Source organism: Saccopteryx leptura, chromosome 2, assembly GCF_036850995.1.
Source record: "Saccopteryx leptura isolate mSacLep1 chromosome 2, mSacLep1_pri_phased_curated, whole genome shotgun sequence".
NCBI classification, from domain to species: domain Eukaryota; kingdom Metazoa; phylum Chordata; class Mammalia; order Chiroptera; family Emballonuridae; genus Saccopteryx; species Saccopteryx leptura.
The window spans coordinates 44545223-44559597 of NC_089504.1; the positions used below are offsets into that span (position 1 = coordinate 44545223).

Here is a 14375-nt window from a genome sequence, read left to right on the forward strand (position 1 = left end):
AGCTAACGCTCCAGGGCAATGGCATTTTTGCGGTTTCTTTTCTTTTCTTTTTTTTTTTTTTGTATTTTTCTGAAGCTGGAAACGGGGAGAGACAGTCAGACAGACTCCCGCATGCGCCCGACCGGGATCCACCCGGCACGCCCACCAGGGGTGATGCTCTGCCCACCAGGGAGCAATGCTCTGCCCCTCTGGGGTATCGCTCTGCCATGACCAGAGCCACTCTAGCGCCTGGGGCAGTGGCCAAGGAGCCATCCCCAGCACCGGGGCCATCTTTGCTCCAATGGAGCCTTGGCTGCGGGAGGGGAAGAGAGAGACAGAGAGGAAGGGGGGGGGGTGGAGAAGCAAATGGGTGCTTCTCCTATGTGCCCTGGCTGGGAATCAAACCCGGGTCCCCCACACGCCAGGCCGACGCTCTACCACTGAGCCAACCGGCCAGGGCCTTGCGGTTTATTTTCTACAGTGGAATCGGAGGAGAAGGCGGAAGAATGGTTTATATGAAATCCACAGGTGGAGTGAGGCATGAGTGTTGTACACTGGTGGGGCAGAACAGTTAACATTTAACATACATAGTTTATAGAGGTATGCAGGTAAAAATTATAATAAGAAATGTAGGGCTTCTCTCACCCCTTACTGGGTGTTTATCTTAGGAAGTCTGGAAAAGAGATCACTCTGACATTTTAAGTATTTAGCCTAGATGTACAAAACCAATGGACAGGACTTGCTCAAGGTAGAGATTAATCTACCATATAGGCATTAGAATGTGGCTTCCTAACAGAACTCATTCAACTAGGAATTTCTTACAATCAGAACGTCAGGTGTGGTTACTTTCAGTTACCGAGTTGTCGTGCTTGCCTAAGTAGCCCCGTTGGCGCACAGCTTCTAAATTTGGTCCCCTTGATTTTCTGGAAAGGCTGGATGTGTCCCGCCTGCTCTTCTGTGCAGTGGCATCGGGCTGGAGCTGTGTAGCGGCTGACCCCTTCCCGGGGCGGAGGTCTCCATCCGGCTTCCCCGGCCCCCTTACGGCAGCCTGGTTCATGCATCATCAGGTTTGCCCAGCTCTGTAGGCATCTGAGTTTGCTGTCCCTGTAGAGAGGGAGAGGACACTAAGGAGGAGATGATGGCTCTAATTATGAATGAATTGGCTTTCTGGCCTCATAACAAAGTCATTTTGAGATTGATGAATGTGAGTCTGTGCCCTGGATACTAGTCTTTGTATACTGATTGAATCCATTTCCTGACTCCGTTTCTCAGAGGACTTGGGAAGTATGTATCTGAGGTACAGGTGGCCGGGACAGGGGCTGTGATTGTCATCATGTGGGACTTCCTGCCCAGGAATAGTGGCTGCTGGCCCTATGGCTTTCCTTGGTCTTTCTCCTGTCTCTTTGAAAAGGGTCAGTCACCCAGCTTTGGAAGCTGCCATGGACACTTCAGGTCTTCTGAATTCAGAGGCCTTTGGTTTCCCTCTGCTTGCCCCCCGGGGGCCTTGGCATGTCTTGGCCACCCCTCGGAGCTGGGTAGGGCTCTGGTGATACAGGTGGATAAAGCATGAGCAATCCTTCCATCTCTTCAGGCCTTCACCAAGACTTAGGGTGGCTTTCTCCTTTTGTATTGCAGGTACCTTTTGTACCTGCAAATTAAAAGAGATATTTTCCACGGTCGACTGCTCTGCTCCTTCTCAGATGCTGCCTACCTGGGTGCCTGTATCGTTCAAGGTGAGTTGAACCGGACTGTAGAGCCTCGGCTGTTCAGAGCCTCCCCCTGCCCCCACCTGTGCCCCTCTGTCCTGTCTGTGGGTTGAGGCCAGGCAGAGCTGGGTACTCAGCAGCGGAGCCCTGGTTATCTTCCCTCCCAAGCCAGTGGGGTCCTGGTGGGAGGCTGGGCCGCGGTGATCTCAGGGGCCTCTGCAAAACAAAGGGTCCACAAGATCCCGAGGTAGAGCTCAGAAGGTGTGACTTTTTGAGGAGGTCTGAAGAGTGTGGGGTGTTCTATGCTCTGAGTTCCCATTGCCAGCGGTGGGGCCTAATGGGTATACTGAGGGGGAAACTGTGTCCAGGAAGGTAGATGTAAATTCAAACATTTGAATGAGAAGTCAAAACATTATATATATTGTAGGTAGAGCGCAGAGCGCATTCCTAGCAGCTGTGGCTGATGCCATGCTGTGAGAACATTCCAGCACCTGAAACCCTCCTAGGCACACCCAGGAGGGAGCTCGCCTGCTGTGAGGAAGTGACTCAGCACCAACCAGGCAGCTCTCTGATTTTTTCAGCCATTGGCTTTGAGGAACATGCTGTAACACCCTATAGGCTGAACCTGTGTATATAAGCTAGCTTACTTCCTGAATAAATCGGATCTGCATCACTGAACCTGGTCTCCGGAGTTGAGTCTCTGTGTCTCCGTCGTCCTCACCCCTGGTGGGCCTTGTTCACAATATATTTATAAACATATATAAACATACACATGTGTGTATATATATACATATACAGATATATATATGTATGTGTATATATATGTATGTGTGTGTGTGTATATATATATATATAGTACATATGTAATTCTTCAGCTTTTCTGGTCACTCTGGGTGGTGAGGAGTCTTGTAAGACTCAGATGTCCCCCCCACCCCCCCCCCCGGACTAGTTGGGAGGCAGCTTGACAGCAGGGGATGTTTAGAAGGACCCATGTGATCCAGCCATTTGTAGCATGAATACTAATGATATGTTTATGAGAGAAGGGGAGGGGACAGAGGGGAGGTGAGAGAAGGGAGGAGGGATGGAGAAAGAGAAAGATAAAGGGAGGCGGGGAAGGAGAGTGAGAGTGCCATCATTGTCCTGTGGACCCTTGTGATGGGCAATCCTGTCCCTGTGGGATGCTCTGCGCTGTGAAATAATTCTGTGGAGGACCCTGTTTCCAGGTGTGTGCTCTCAGAGAATTCTAAAGAATGTGTCTGTGTTGATTGGCCCCTTCCCCTGGGAGCAAGCTAGTGCTGCCAAGCAGAGTCAGCAGAGGCGTTAAACCCCTTGGAGATATTCAGTTACATCAGAATGACAGTGATGCCATGATGGGAAAGGCCCTTCCCTCTCTCCCAAGGCAGGGATGTGCTTCTGAGAGCTGCCTCTCCTGCATCAGAACTAAGGGAGGTAGAAACCCCATAGTTCTCCCCCTTCCCTGTGAAGAGGCCAAACTTCCTAGTCAGGTAGCACCATCTTCCGTAAGAGAAAAGTACATAGATACTAATCCAAGCAGCAAACCCACTTGTAAGGATTTCAGAATCCTTTTAGTTATTAGTGAATAATGATCAGCTCTCCAAGGGAAAGCCCAATATGGATCTGTAATGGGAAACTCTCCATCCTGTCTATGATTGAAATAAAGCCACAAAGCCTCTGTCCAGACGAGGGGCACTCTATCTGATGGCTCGTCGCTATTCTCACTGACCACACACACATGCTGTGGAGAGAGTAGGGTTGCAAGTGGACAGTGGACCTCCACAGGGCCTTTCAGCTAAAACATGCAGGGGAATCCATGGGCCATTTGTATCAAGTCCAGTAAAAGTAGATTCATAAAGTTCTCTGATGCTGGGCAGTCATTACAAGTGCACATAAGAGATCACTACAAATGCGGATGAAGATCTGCTTTGTAGGAACTGCTTACGCTTAGAGAGAGTGGCAGGGAAAGTGGAATAAAGGAGTAGAAGGCGGGAGGCCATGTGACTTTTCATTGGCTTCTTCGAAGGAGCACGTCCTCAGCTTCTGTATATTCTGAGGGTTTAAAAACAGGCGACCACCCTGAGTTTTGCCACCTGCACGTACTGAACACAACAGGCATATTCAGGACCTGCCCCACAGTTCCTTTCACAAGTACCAACTGCAGAACAAACACACAGGACCTTAGGATCTATTTCTATCCTTTCTCAGTAAAAATATCTTTCCTGCTCCTCCTACAGAACAGCAACAGGGCAGGACGCTTGTTCTTATCTCCTCTGCCTGGCGTGTTCACCCTGTGGGTCTGTGGCTCCTTCTAGACATTCAGGACCCAATTTAGAAGTCACTTCTTCTGAGAAGTCTTCCTGGACTACTAAAGTAGCTTCCCTCCGGCACATCATTACATCATTCTTTTTCACAACTGATTTGTTGTCTTTTAAACACTTATGCATCGAAATTGCCTTGTTGAGTTGATTTTGGGCTTACTATGCACCTTCCCCCTGCCCACCCTCCCGGTGGAGAGCCTAAATTCCATGGAAGTGGCTCTCGGGGTGGCTTTTTTATGCAGTACCCCTGTGTTGGGCACACAGTAAGTTCTCCATTAAAATGTTAAGTGAACCAGGGCACTTGCCCAAGGGCACCAATGTATGCTTTATTCCTATACTTGGGAAGGAGTGGTTGGTTCAATACCTCATTCATTTGTTTGCTCACGTGTCCTCTGAGCACTTAGGGAACAGCTGCTGGGTGGCAGGCACTGCAATGCCAAGTCGCCGGGTTAGGGCGAGGGCAGACAGACAAGTCCATAGAGATCTGTGATATGTTTTAATGGCTAAATGTAGAGACACAGCCCTCCCGCTGCAACCTCAGAGGGGCCCTGGTCCAGGAAGGGCAGTCGGGGAAGGCTTCTGCAGGCGTTGCCCTGAAGCTGTAACATCTTCTACCTCAAGTTCTTTTTCTTTAGTTTATTTTTTTATTTAGAAATTAAATGTAATGGGGTGCCATTGGTCCATAGGCAGGCGTAGTGTTGCAGTGGGCCCCCTTCACGCTAGGGGGCAGGCCACCGCCAGACTGGCCCTTTCTGTTCACCACCACCTGATCGCACTCATCTTTTCGCTCCAACTCTTTGGGTGTTTCTGACGGTTACTTCTCTTAGAAATGTGCTAGGGCCTGTTTCCTCTTGCAAATTATCGATGTGTTCTGTGTTATTTGTCACAACTGGACCCTCAACGTCATGTGTAGAAAAGAGAATCACAAGCTGCTTACCCAAATCCTCTTGGTATGAAAAGCAAAATTTGAAAAGTTAGAAATCCTTCACTATTTGTAAACTGCCTTTTGCTTCAGGTAAAGTCAGAGTTAAAACCAAGCCTGCAGGGATGGAAAAGCAGGCCTGTGATGGGGAGGTGTTGGCATTAACGTGGCCTGTGCAGGTTCCATGGCATTCCCGCCTTACTTATGTGCAGTGCTGAACAGTGCAAGACCACTGATTCCCACTAGTTTTCCTGGGAAGAGAAGGCCCCCCACAAACAATACCCCCCCCCCCCACCACCACCACTGTGCAAGCTGACCGTTGCAGTGAAGGTGACCCAGTTTCATATCAGTGGTCCATTCCCTATGGAAAATGGAATCATTGAGTTTTACCAACTCCTAAATTTTAGGCTTATAGTCAGCTCACAGGGGTATATATGTGTGTGTGTATTTTTATGTGTATATGTGGGCATATTATGTGTGTTTCTTTCAAAACTTATGTTGAGTTAACCATCAGTTTATAACCCATTTTTTTTTTTTTTTTTTGGTGAGAGGAGAGGAAGCAGAGACAGACTCTTGCATGTGCCCTAAGATCCAACTGGGAAGCCCACTAGGGGGCGATGCTCTGTTTCTCTGGGCTCTTGCTCCATTGTGTCAGGAGCCATTATTTTTTAGCACCTACCTGAGGAGGAGGCCATGGAGCCATCCTCAGTGTCTGGGGCCAACTCGCTCTAATCAAGCCATGGCTGCCGGAGAGGAGGAGAAGAGAGAGAGAGAGAGAGAGAGAGAAGTGAGAGGTGAGGTGAAGAAGCAGATGGACACTTCTCTGTGCCCTGACTGGGAATAGAACCCGGGACATCCAAATGCCAGGCCGATGCTCTACCACTGAGCCAACCAGCCAGGGCCTAACCTATTCTTAGCATTGATCCCTTTTAGGCCCATTTATGATTGATAGATTAATTTCCCTTTTTTCATTTATTCTCCACTTGCATTCCTAAAGGCAACAACTGGGTTCATACATATCTTTGACTTTTCATACATTCTTATAAAATGATTGGTATTGTTTAGTGTGTATACACTTTTAAATTTTGTAAGTTAAATGAGGTGTAGAACTCATTTTTATGCTCAGAACACTGTTTTGGGGATCTATTTATGTTGCTGGATATACATCCATTTTATTGTTTTTAATTGCTACAGAATATCCAGAAGGGTATATCACCCATATTTTATTCATTGCTCCGACTGACAGTGAACCCTAAAATTGCCTTCTTATTCCTTTTTTTTTCCTAGAATATATGCCCAGAAATGGGATATGTGGGTCATAAATTTGACTAAATACCCCCAGCTGTTCTCTAGAAGAGCTACATGTATCAGGGATCCCCCAGAAGTGTACAAGTATTTCCATTTCCTCATGTCTCTGCCAACACATACAATCACCTGACTTTCCAGCCTTTGTGTTGATCTTATAGGTGTGAAATGGTATCTTTGGTTTGCGTACCTCTGGTTATAATGAGTCTGAGTATTTCCCTATACTAACCCTTTGGATTTCCCCTTATGTGAATTTGCTGTCTATCCTTTTGACCAACTTCCTGTTGGTCTTCTTGCCCATTTTCTTATTGATTTGCAGGGATTTCTTCTTTATGCTAGATATTCACCCTTGTTAGCTTTAGATTTTGCCAATATGTTCTTTCAAGTTGTCATCTATTATTTTGACTGTGATGTTTTTTGATGAATAGAAATATTTAAAATTTGATAAGATCAAATTAATCAATTTCCCACCTATGGTTGATGGCATTTTGGGTCTTATTTTTAAAGTTCTATCTCACGTGGTATTTTCGGTGGTTTTAAGAATTCTGTAATTCGAATTTAATTAAGAACCTTTACAGAGCTTGGCTTTCCTCGCAGTTTTGTCCTTTTCCAGTCATTAGGTGATTCAATAATGAAGGGACAGTGGATACAAATTACAGAGTTGTATGTAATTTTGCAGACGTGCTCAGGGCATCTTCACTTTTTCAATCTATTTCAAAATCACATTGGTGATCAAGTTCTTCTAATAAAAGTTTTCTACCATCTTTTGTAGAAGGTTCCATGCAAGTATCTGGACCATTTCCACTGAGATACTTGCGCCTTCCTGGCTCATTCTCCTTATCAAGCTCATAGAATCAGTAGAATCTATTCCTACTGCCAGAGCCTCACTTTCACTGCTCCAGGTTGTGGTCTTTGCACATCTAGGTCCATCCTGTCCTAGACCCTCTGGGTGCTCAGAGATGTACAGGCATTTCTTTTTATAAAGATCCCTTGGAAATATCCTTAGAATCCAGCAACAACCTTTGTCTGGTATGCTTGTCCATTTGATATACACTCTTTAATTCAAAGAGCAGTCCATTCATTTTCTAGTGCAATCCTCTTAGCTGCCTTCATGTTGTGATTTTTCATTGAATGAGCCAAACCTACATAAATCTCTGAGTGGGCAGCTCCTGCCAGGGCACTCCTAGACTCAGAGAAAGTGAGTTGTGAAAGGAACTTTGAGGGACGCTCAGTGGTTTCCAGTTAAAGGTGGTGTACCACCTCCTACCCTGGGGAGCATTTGGAAATATTGGGAGAAGTATTTTTGGTCATCACAATGACTGGGTGTGCCACCAGCACTTAGTACCTGAAGGGTAGGGGTGCTAAATATCCTACTATGCCTTGGAAGGTCTGAAACAATAAGGAATTGTTTAACCCCAAAAGTGCCCTATTGAGAAACAATTACTTAAATCCCTTTATTGTATAGATAAAGAAATGAGATTCAGAGAGGTTGGCAAGTGCCCAAACTCAAACAACTAAATCTGAACTAAAATATAAGCTTCTAGACACTCAGGCTGTGGTCTGTGAATACAAGTACATTTCACTGGTGAGCTTGTTCCGAGCTTTCTTCTGGGTGGCGGGAGCCACTCCATGTGCACCTTGTTGTTGTTGTTAATCTTTCTGTCTCCCTTTGTTTTTTACTGATTACAGCTGAGCTCGGTGATTATGATCCTGATGAGCATCCTGAGAATTACATCAGTGAGTTTGAGATTTTCCCTAAGCAGTCACAGAAGCTGGAAAGAAAAATAGCAGAAATCCATAAAAATGAACTCAGGTAACACGGGTAGACATTTGTAAGAATGGTAGAGGTGTGAAACTATTCTAACCATGGGGAATATGGAAATTGTGTTGTGAAGAAAGACTATTTGTGATGTGTGGGCAGACTGCGTCAGGTGTCAGAGCAATACTTCTGGGCACTGTCAGGGTCCTCCATTCATAACAATGGCAGTAGTGTGGGGTCCCCTGGGTGGCTGTTTATGAATCATCAGCAGTTATTAGAGCCATATATTTTCTTAGGGATTTTAATAACCCTGAATTTCTGAATGTGAAATGTAGGGGAGATAAGTAATCGTTTCTGTTTTGAGGTTTGCACCGCCTCTTCCCTTCTGTGGTCATTGCTGGAAGCTTTGACTCCAAGTAGTGTGGAACCCCTTGACAAGGTTTTCTCTGCTGAGCTGATTTCAGGGTGACGGATTCAATGCCTTCTCTTTTCCTTGTCTGTGGAAATGCTCCAGGACAATTGCTCACTAGAGTAGGAATGACAGGAGCAGCACAATCACAGACAGTATCCACTGTGTCCCAGACACTATTCTAATTACTTGCATGTATTCAGTCACTTAATCTTCACAATGACCATGGAGATAGGTGCCATGGTTATTCCCATTTTACAGATGAGGGAACTGAGGCACAGCGAGCTTAAGCATCTTACTCAAGATCACACAGCCAGCAAGCGGCAGAGGCAGAATTTGACCTCGGGCAGCCTGGCTCCAGTCTGTGCTTTTAAGCGTTGTGTGATGTTTCCACTTTGCATGGGTTACCAGGGATAAAATGGAGCATGTGTAGGAATTGTCGGCAGTTTGGAATTCAGGTAACTCAGGTCTTCTAGCCTGTAACTAGAATTTAGAACCCACGCAAGTCACAGAAAAAATTGTTATGATAATCATAGCAAGCTTGCGCTATGCTGTGACAAATATTGATGAAGAACTGTGAGAGCAGAGAGGCTTATATCATCTGGGCCTCTGGTAATTACAAAAAAATGAGTGTCACTGGATTGTGACACTGGAACAAATTATTGTCCTCTTGTGAGGGAATGCTGGAGGGCCCTACTTTATGCAGGCACTCCCCCTTCTGGTGAGTCTGAGAAGAGCATACATATGGGCATTAAAGGTGGCCGCATGTTTTAGCTTGGAAACATGACCTTTGTTCTTAGATGATTAAACATAAAAAAAAAAAAAGTGTACCAATCGTAGAGAGCAACATACCATTCATTCTCTATGGATAGTTTTAGCGTATTGTCACTTAATGGAAAACTTTGTTGAAAACATATGATACTCTGACTACTCCTTTTACATTTCAGGGACAAGCATGCTCAAGGGTAAAAATAAAGTTCCAGTGTCCAGTGGAGGGGCATGTGGGCCAGCAGTGCGTGCAGAGCACAGGGTGAGACCATCAGGACAGGAGTCACGTCCAGTGTGCGGAGTGGTAGGAGCTGGGAACTGAAAGGTCTATTGTGACCAGAATTTGCAGGGCCTCCAATGCTAGGACCATAGAATAGTAATAAAGATTTAGTGAGCACTCACTGGACGAAAAACCCCCACTGGGCTAAGAGTCTTATTACTGCACTCAGTCTTCCCAAACTCTACCAGGTAAGTGTTTTTGTTCACAGTCCAAGGTGAAGAAAGCACACCTGGAGGGTCTAAAGCAGTGGTCCCCAACCTTTTTTAGGCCACGGACCGATTTAATGTCAGAAAATATTTTCATGGACCGGCCTTTAGGGTGGGACGGATAAATGCACAAAATAAAATTATGTGACCAGTGTAAAAACTGTGGTATTTTAAAATATAATTGTCAAACTTACGAGACAAGCGTCAAGAGTGAGTCTTAGACAGATGTAACAGAGGGAATCTGGTCATTTTTTAAAAATAAAACATCGTTCAGACTTAAATATAAACAAAACGGAAATAATGTAAGTTATTTATTCTTTCTCTGCAGACCGGTACCGGTCCGCTGCCCGGGGGTTGGGGACCACTGGTCTAAAGGACTTGGTGTTCTACAGTGCTCACCATGGCCAGAGGGTGGAGACTGTGGGCAAGAGGCCCAGTTAATTATTTCTGCTGTCCAGACGAGATGTTATGGACCCAAAAAGAAATTGGAGTAGAAAACTTTGAAATAAGAAGTCTCAAGAGACACTGCCGAAAGACTTAGTGACCCACTGGATTTCTTGACTAAATGAGTGAATGAAGAGTCTAAATTGTTTTTTATAATCAGAAAGCTGTGATTGGCCCTTGTGCCAGCACCTAAAATTTGTTGATAACCTTGAATGTGGTCCTCTTGCACCTGGAGAACAGAGGGGGTCACCAATCAACCATTGTTTAATAGATCTAAAAAATTAATGCCATGACTTGATCACAGCTGCTGTTCGGTGTCACTGCACATTTATAACCCAAATGTGAACCCCTGTGAAGAAGTCAGAGTTGTACACCGAAGGACGGAACAGCTAGAAACCACACGGCATTGCCTGGAGAATTGCAGAGGGTATTTTCCTATGTATTTTTGCTAATCCCCAAGCAGTGGTGTGTTTCCTGTTGCATTGCTGCAGCAGAGAGAGGACTTGTTAGGTTTGGATGGGAAGATAAGAACTGGCTGATGGTATAGAGGAGGGTGCTTTCTAGACTCAGCTGGAACACTGCTCTAGGCACTCAGGTTACTCTGGGGGTTCAGTGTGCTCTTTGCACACAGGTCATAAGAATGTTGATCTTGTGCCTGACCAGGTGGTGGCACAGTGGATAGTGTCAGACAGGGACACGGAAGACCCAGGTTCGAAACCCTGAGGTCACCAGCTTGAGCGCGAGCTCATCTGGTTTGAGCAAGGCTCACCAGCTTGAGCCCAAGGTCGCTGGCTTGAACAAGGGGTCACTCAGTCTGCTGTAGCCCCCCGGTCAAGATATATAATGAGAAAGTAATCAATGAACAACTGAGGTGCCACAACATAGAATTGATGCTTCTCATCTCTCTCCTTTCCTGACTGTCTGTCCCTATCTGTCCCTCTCTCTGACTCTGTCACACACACACAAAATGTCAATCTTGTGTAGGAATTGGATTGCTCTGCATATCTGATGGTGTCATAAAGGAGTAGTACATGGAAAAGGCCATTACGAGGCTGCACCAAGATGTTATCATCTTATTCTCCAAGGTTGATTTGGAACCTGTGACCTTTCCACACACTACATGGGTCATGTGTGATCATTGACCTGTTGTTAGGGAAATTTCTTGACAAGTTTTCAGTTGGCTTTTTTGGGTTTGAGTGGCCTCCTGAAATAACCTCCTGCTTTCTGCCTGGTTTCTGAACCGGTTGAGAAAGAAAACAAAAGAGAAGGTAATAGAGACGCTCAGACATTAGCAGAAATGATGCTGAGGATTTACAGTGAGATAAACATTTCCACCTGTGGGGTTTCACAGTCTTCTCTAGCCTTTTGCTTGATTGGAATCTGTCTCCTCTGTGTGCTCTCTGAGGAAGGAAGAAAGCTGTGAATCTTGGGAGAAAATTAATCAGGGAGGAAGGAGAACCCTCTCACCTCCCCAGAAAGCAACCCGCTGTGTGAAGAACTAAGATGACTTGATCGGCAGGTATGAGTAAGAGACTCTGTTAGGGGGAGAAAGTTTGAAATAGAGACTCCTTGGAAGTTTGAAGTGCTTGAAATCGGAGGATCAACATTTTAGTAAGAGTTTCCATGAACTAAGTGCTGAGACTTATTTTATTTGCGAGCGAAGATTGAAATTTATGGCAGGGTCAACTTTGCTTCCTTACACATGCTACATTTTTGACTAAACAGGAGGGCTGGGTAGGGATAAGTCACAGTTTTACAAATATAATAACATAGTTTAATAATCATCGCTGTGTCAGTCAAGAAGAGCTAGGTTTTGTGAGGAAACAACCCCCAAAGCTCAACGGTTTAAAATGAGAAAGGCTTATTTCTTACGCTGCTGTGTGTCCACCAGAGGTCAGCGGGCCTGGAGGAGTTCTGCTCATCATTTTGTCATTGTAACTAGTGGAAGTTCCAAGCCTGATTTTGCCTTGTTGAGCTAAAGGGAAAAAAAAGTTCTGGAGGCTACTGCTTCAGCTTGGAAGTGATACATGTCACTTCAGTTTAACCACTATGGCTATAACTAGTCATGTGGTCTTTTTCTTACCCAAGAGCAAGGAATTGCAATTCTATGAGGTGTCCAGAAGGTGCAGACTGGAAACGGCTGGGAAATAGCTCTTAATGCTTTCACAATATCATTAACTAATAGTTCTGAAGAGACTTTGTTTTTTAGAGCAGTTTTAGATTCATAGCTAAATCCAATGGAAGGTAGAGAGATTACCCCTATACTCTCTGCATAGCCTCCCCACCAGAGTGGCACATTTGTTACACCTAGTGAACCTACCCACCATGATCACCCAGAGTCCCTAGTTTATCTTAGGGTTCACTCTTGATGTTATATAGTCTGTGGGTTTGGACAAATGCATAATGACATGCATCCGCCAGTGTGGTATCATACAGTCCTAGTATGCCTCTGTGTTCTGCCTATTCATTTTCCCTCCCCCAACTCCTGGCAGACACTAATCTTTTCACTGACTCCATAGTTTTTTTGCCTTTTCCAGAATGTCATATAGTTGGGTCCATAAAAGTATGTAAACTTTTCAGATTGGCCTCTTTCACTTAGTAATATGCATTTAAGAGCCCTACATGTCTTTTTATTGATAGCTCATTTTATTGCTGATTAATATTCCATTGTATGGATGTATCTCAGTTTATTCATTCGCCATACTGAAGAATGGATCTTGGTTGCTTCCAAGTTTTGGCAATTATGAATGAAGCTGCTATAAACATTCATGTGCAGGCTTTTGTGTGGACATTATTTTCGACTCCTTTGGGTAAATACCAAGGAGAGCAATTACTGGATTACATGGTTAGAGTATGTTTAGTTTTGTAAGAAACAAGCAAACTGTCTTCTAAAGTGTCTGTACCATTTTGCATCCTCACCAGCAGTGAATGAGAGTTCCTGTTACTCCACATCTTTGCCAGCATTTGGTGGTCCAGTGTTCTGGATTTTAGTTGTTTTAATAGGCGTGTAGCTAATACAGTCTTATTGGGAAAGATAAATATTTAGAAGCATCTTTGGGCCTCTTTATATCCTGTGAGCTAGAGGATGTGGAGATGTATGATTCACATTACTGAATAGATGTCAGTGCTAAAAACCACTTAGGCTGAGTAATTCTTCTTGTTCAGGGGTGGTTAATAAGGTTTTCTTGTGGGAGGCCTTTCTGGGCTGTATTGTCTCTATTGAAGCTACTCAGCTCTGCTTTTGTAGAGCAAAAAAAGACATAGGTAATACATTAATAAGTGGGCTATGATTCAATGAAACTTTATGGACAAAACAGATGGGCCAGATTTGACCCATGAATTCTAGTTTGCTGACTTCTGTTTTAAACACGTGGCAGAGCAGGTCTAGAATCAATTTCTGCTTCCTTCTTCTGCCTCTATAGAAAATTATAAGACAGGGCCATGTTTGTTTTTAAAACTACAATTAAAAAAATAATCTCATGTAATTTACAGGTTTTATTTGAGTTTGGTATGCAGAAATGAGGTCCTACCACTAGGACTGCTTTAGAAATAAGTCATTCCTCCTAGAGCCCTCTGGAAGCTGAAGTGAGCCGTTACCACGATTCCTGGGGACATGGCAGTTCTGATACTTTTGACTCTTCTTGGGTTCTGCTTTCTATAGCTTTAATTATGGCCATCGGGGTTAAGAGGAGTACCCATTCCATTAGTCCTCAGGGTGCTTAGACGGGGTTGAAGATCAAGAATTAGATTGATTTCATTATCAGAAACCCTGCTGTGCTTTTTTGAAGGTTTTCCTAGAGTTTCTACTCAGCTAGTTCTCTCACCACCAGTTCAGCAAGTTTCTTATTAGAGGTAACAATATTTGGATTAACTGCAGTCACAGGTCATCAGCTTTTAAATATTCAAAAAAACTCAATGGATGGTGAAGTGGTTTTTGTGAAGTACAGTAGTCCTCCCTTACCTGTGGTTTTGCTTTCCATAGTTTCAGCTACCATGGTCAATCACCATCCAAAAATATTAAATGGAAAATTCCAGAAATAAACAATTCATAAGTTTTAAATTGCATGCTGTTCTGAATAGTGTGATGAAATCTCATGCCATCCTGCTCTATCCCCAGGGATGTGACTCATCCTTTTATCCAGGGTATCACCTTACATCATCTTAAGAGGAAGGAGGAGTGGAGTACAATAAGCTATTGTGTGTGTGTGTGTGTGTGTGTGTGTGTGTGTGTGTGTGTGTGAGAGAGAGAGAGAGAGAGAGA

General features: G+C 44.5%; 1 protein-coding gene across 4 annotated transcripts in view; it reads left to right on the top strand.

Moving 5' to 3' along the window:
• Positions 1–14375, top strand: part of FRMD3 (FERM domain containing 3) — a 345965-nt gene that overhangs the window by 238339 nt on the left and 93251 nt on the right. For all 4 annotated transcript variants that reach the window (XM_066367922.1, XM_066367920.1, XM_066367919.1 and 1 more), the window contains exons 5-6: positions 1615–1712; positions 7938–8061. In XM_066367922.1, the coding sequence (XP_066224019.1) occupies positions 1615–1712; positions 7938–8061 (222 nt within the window). The remainder of the gene's footprint in view (positions 1–1614; positions 1713–7937; positions 8062–14375) is intronic.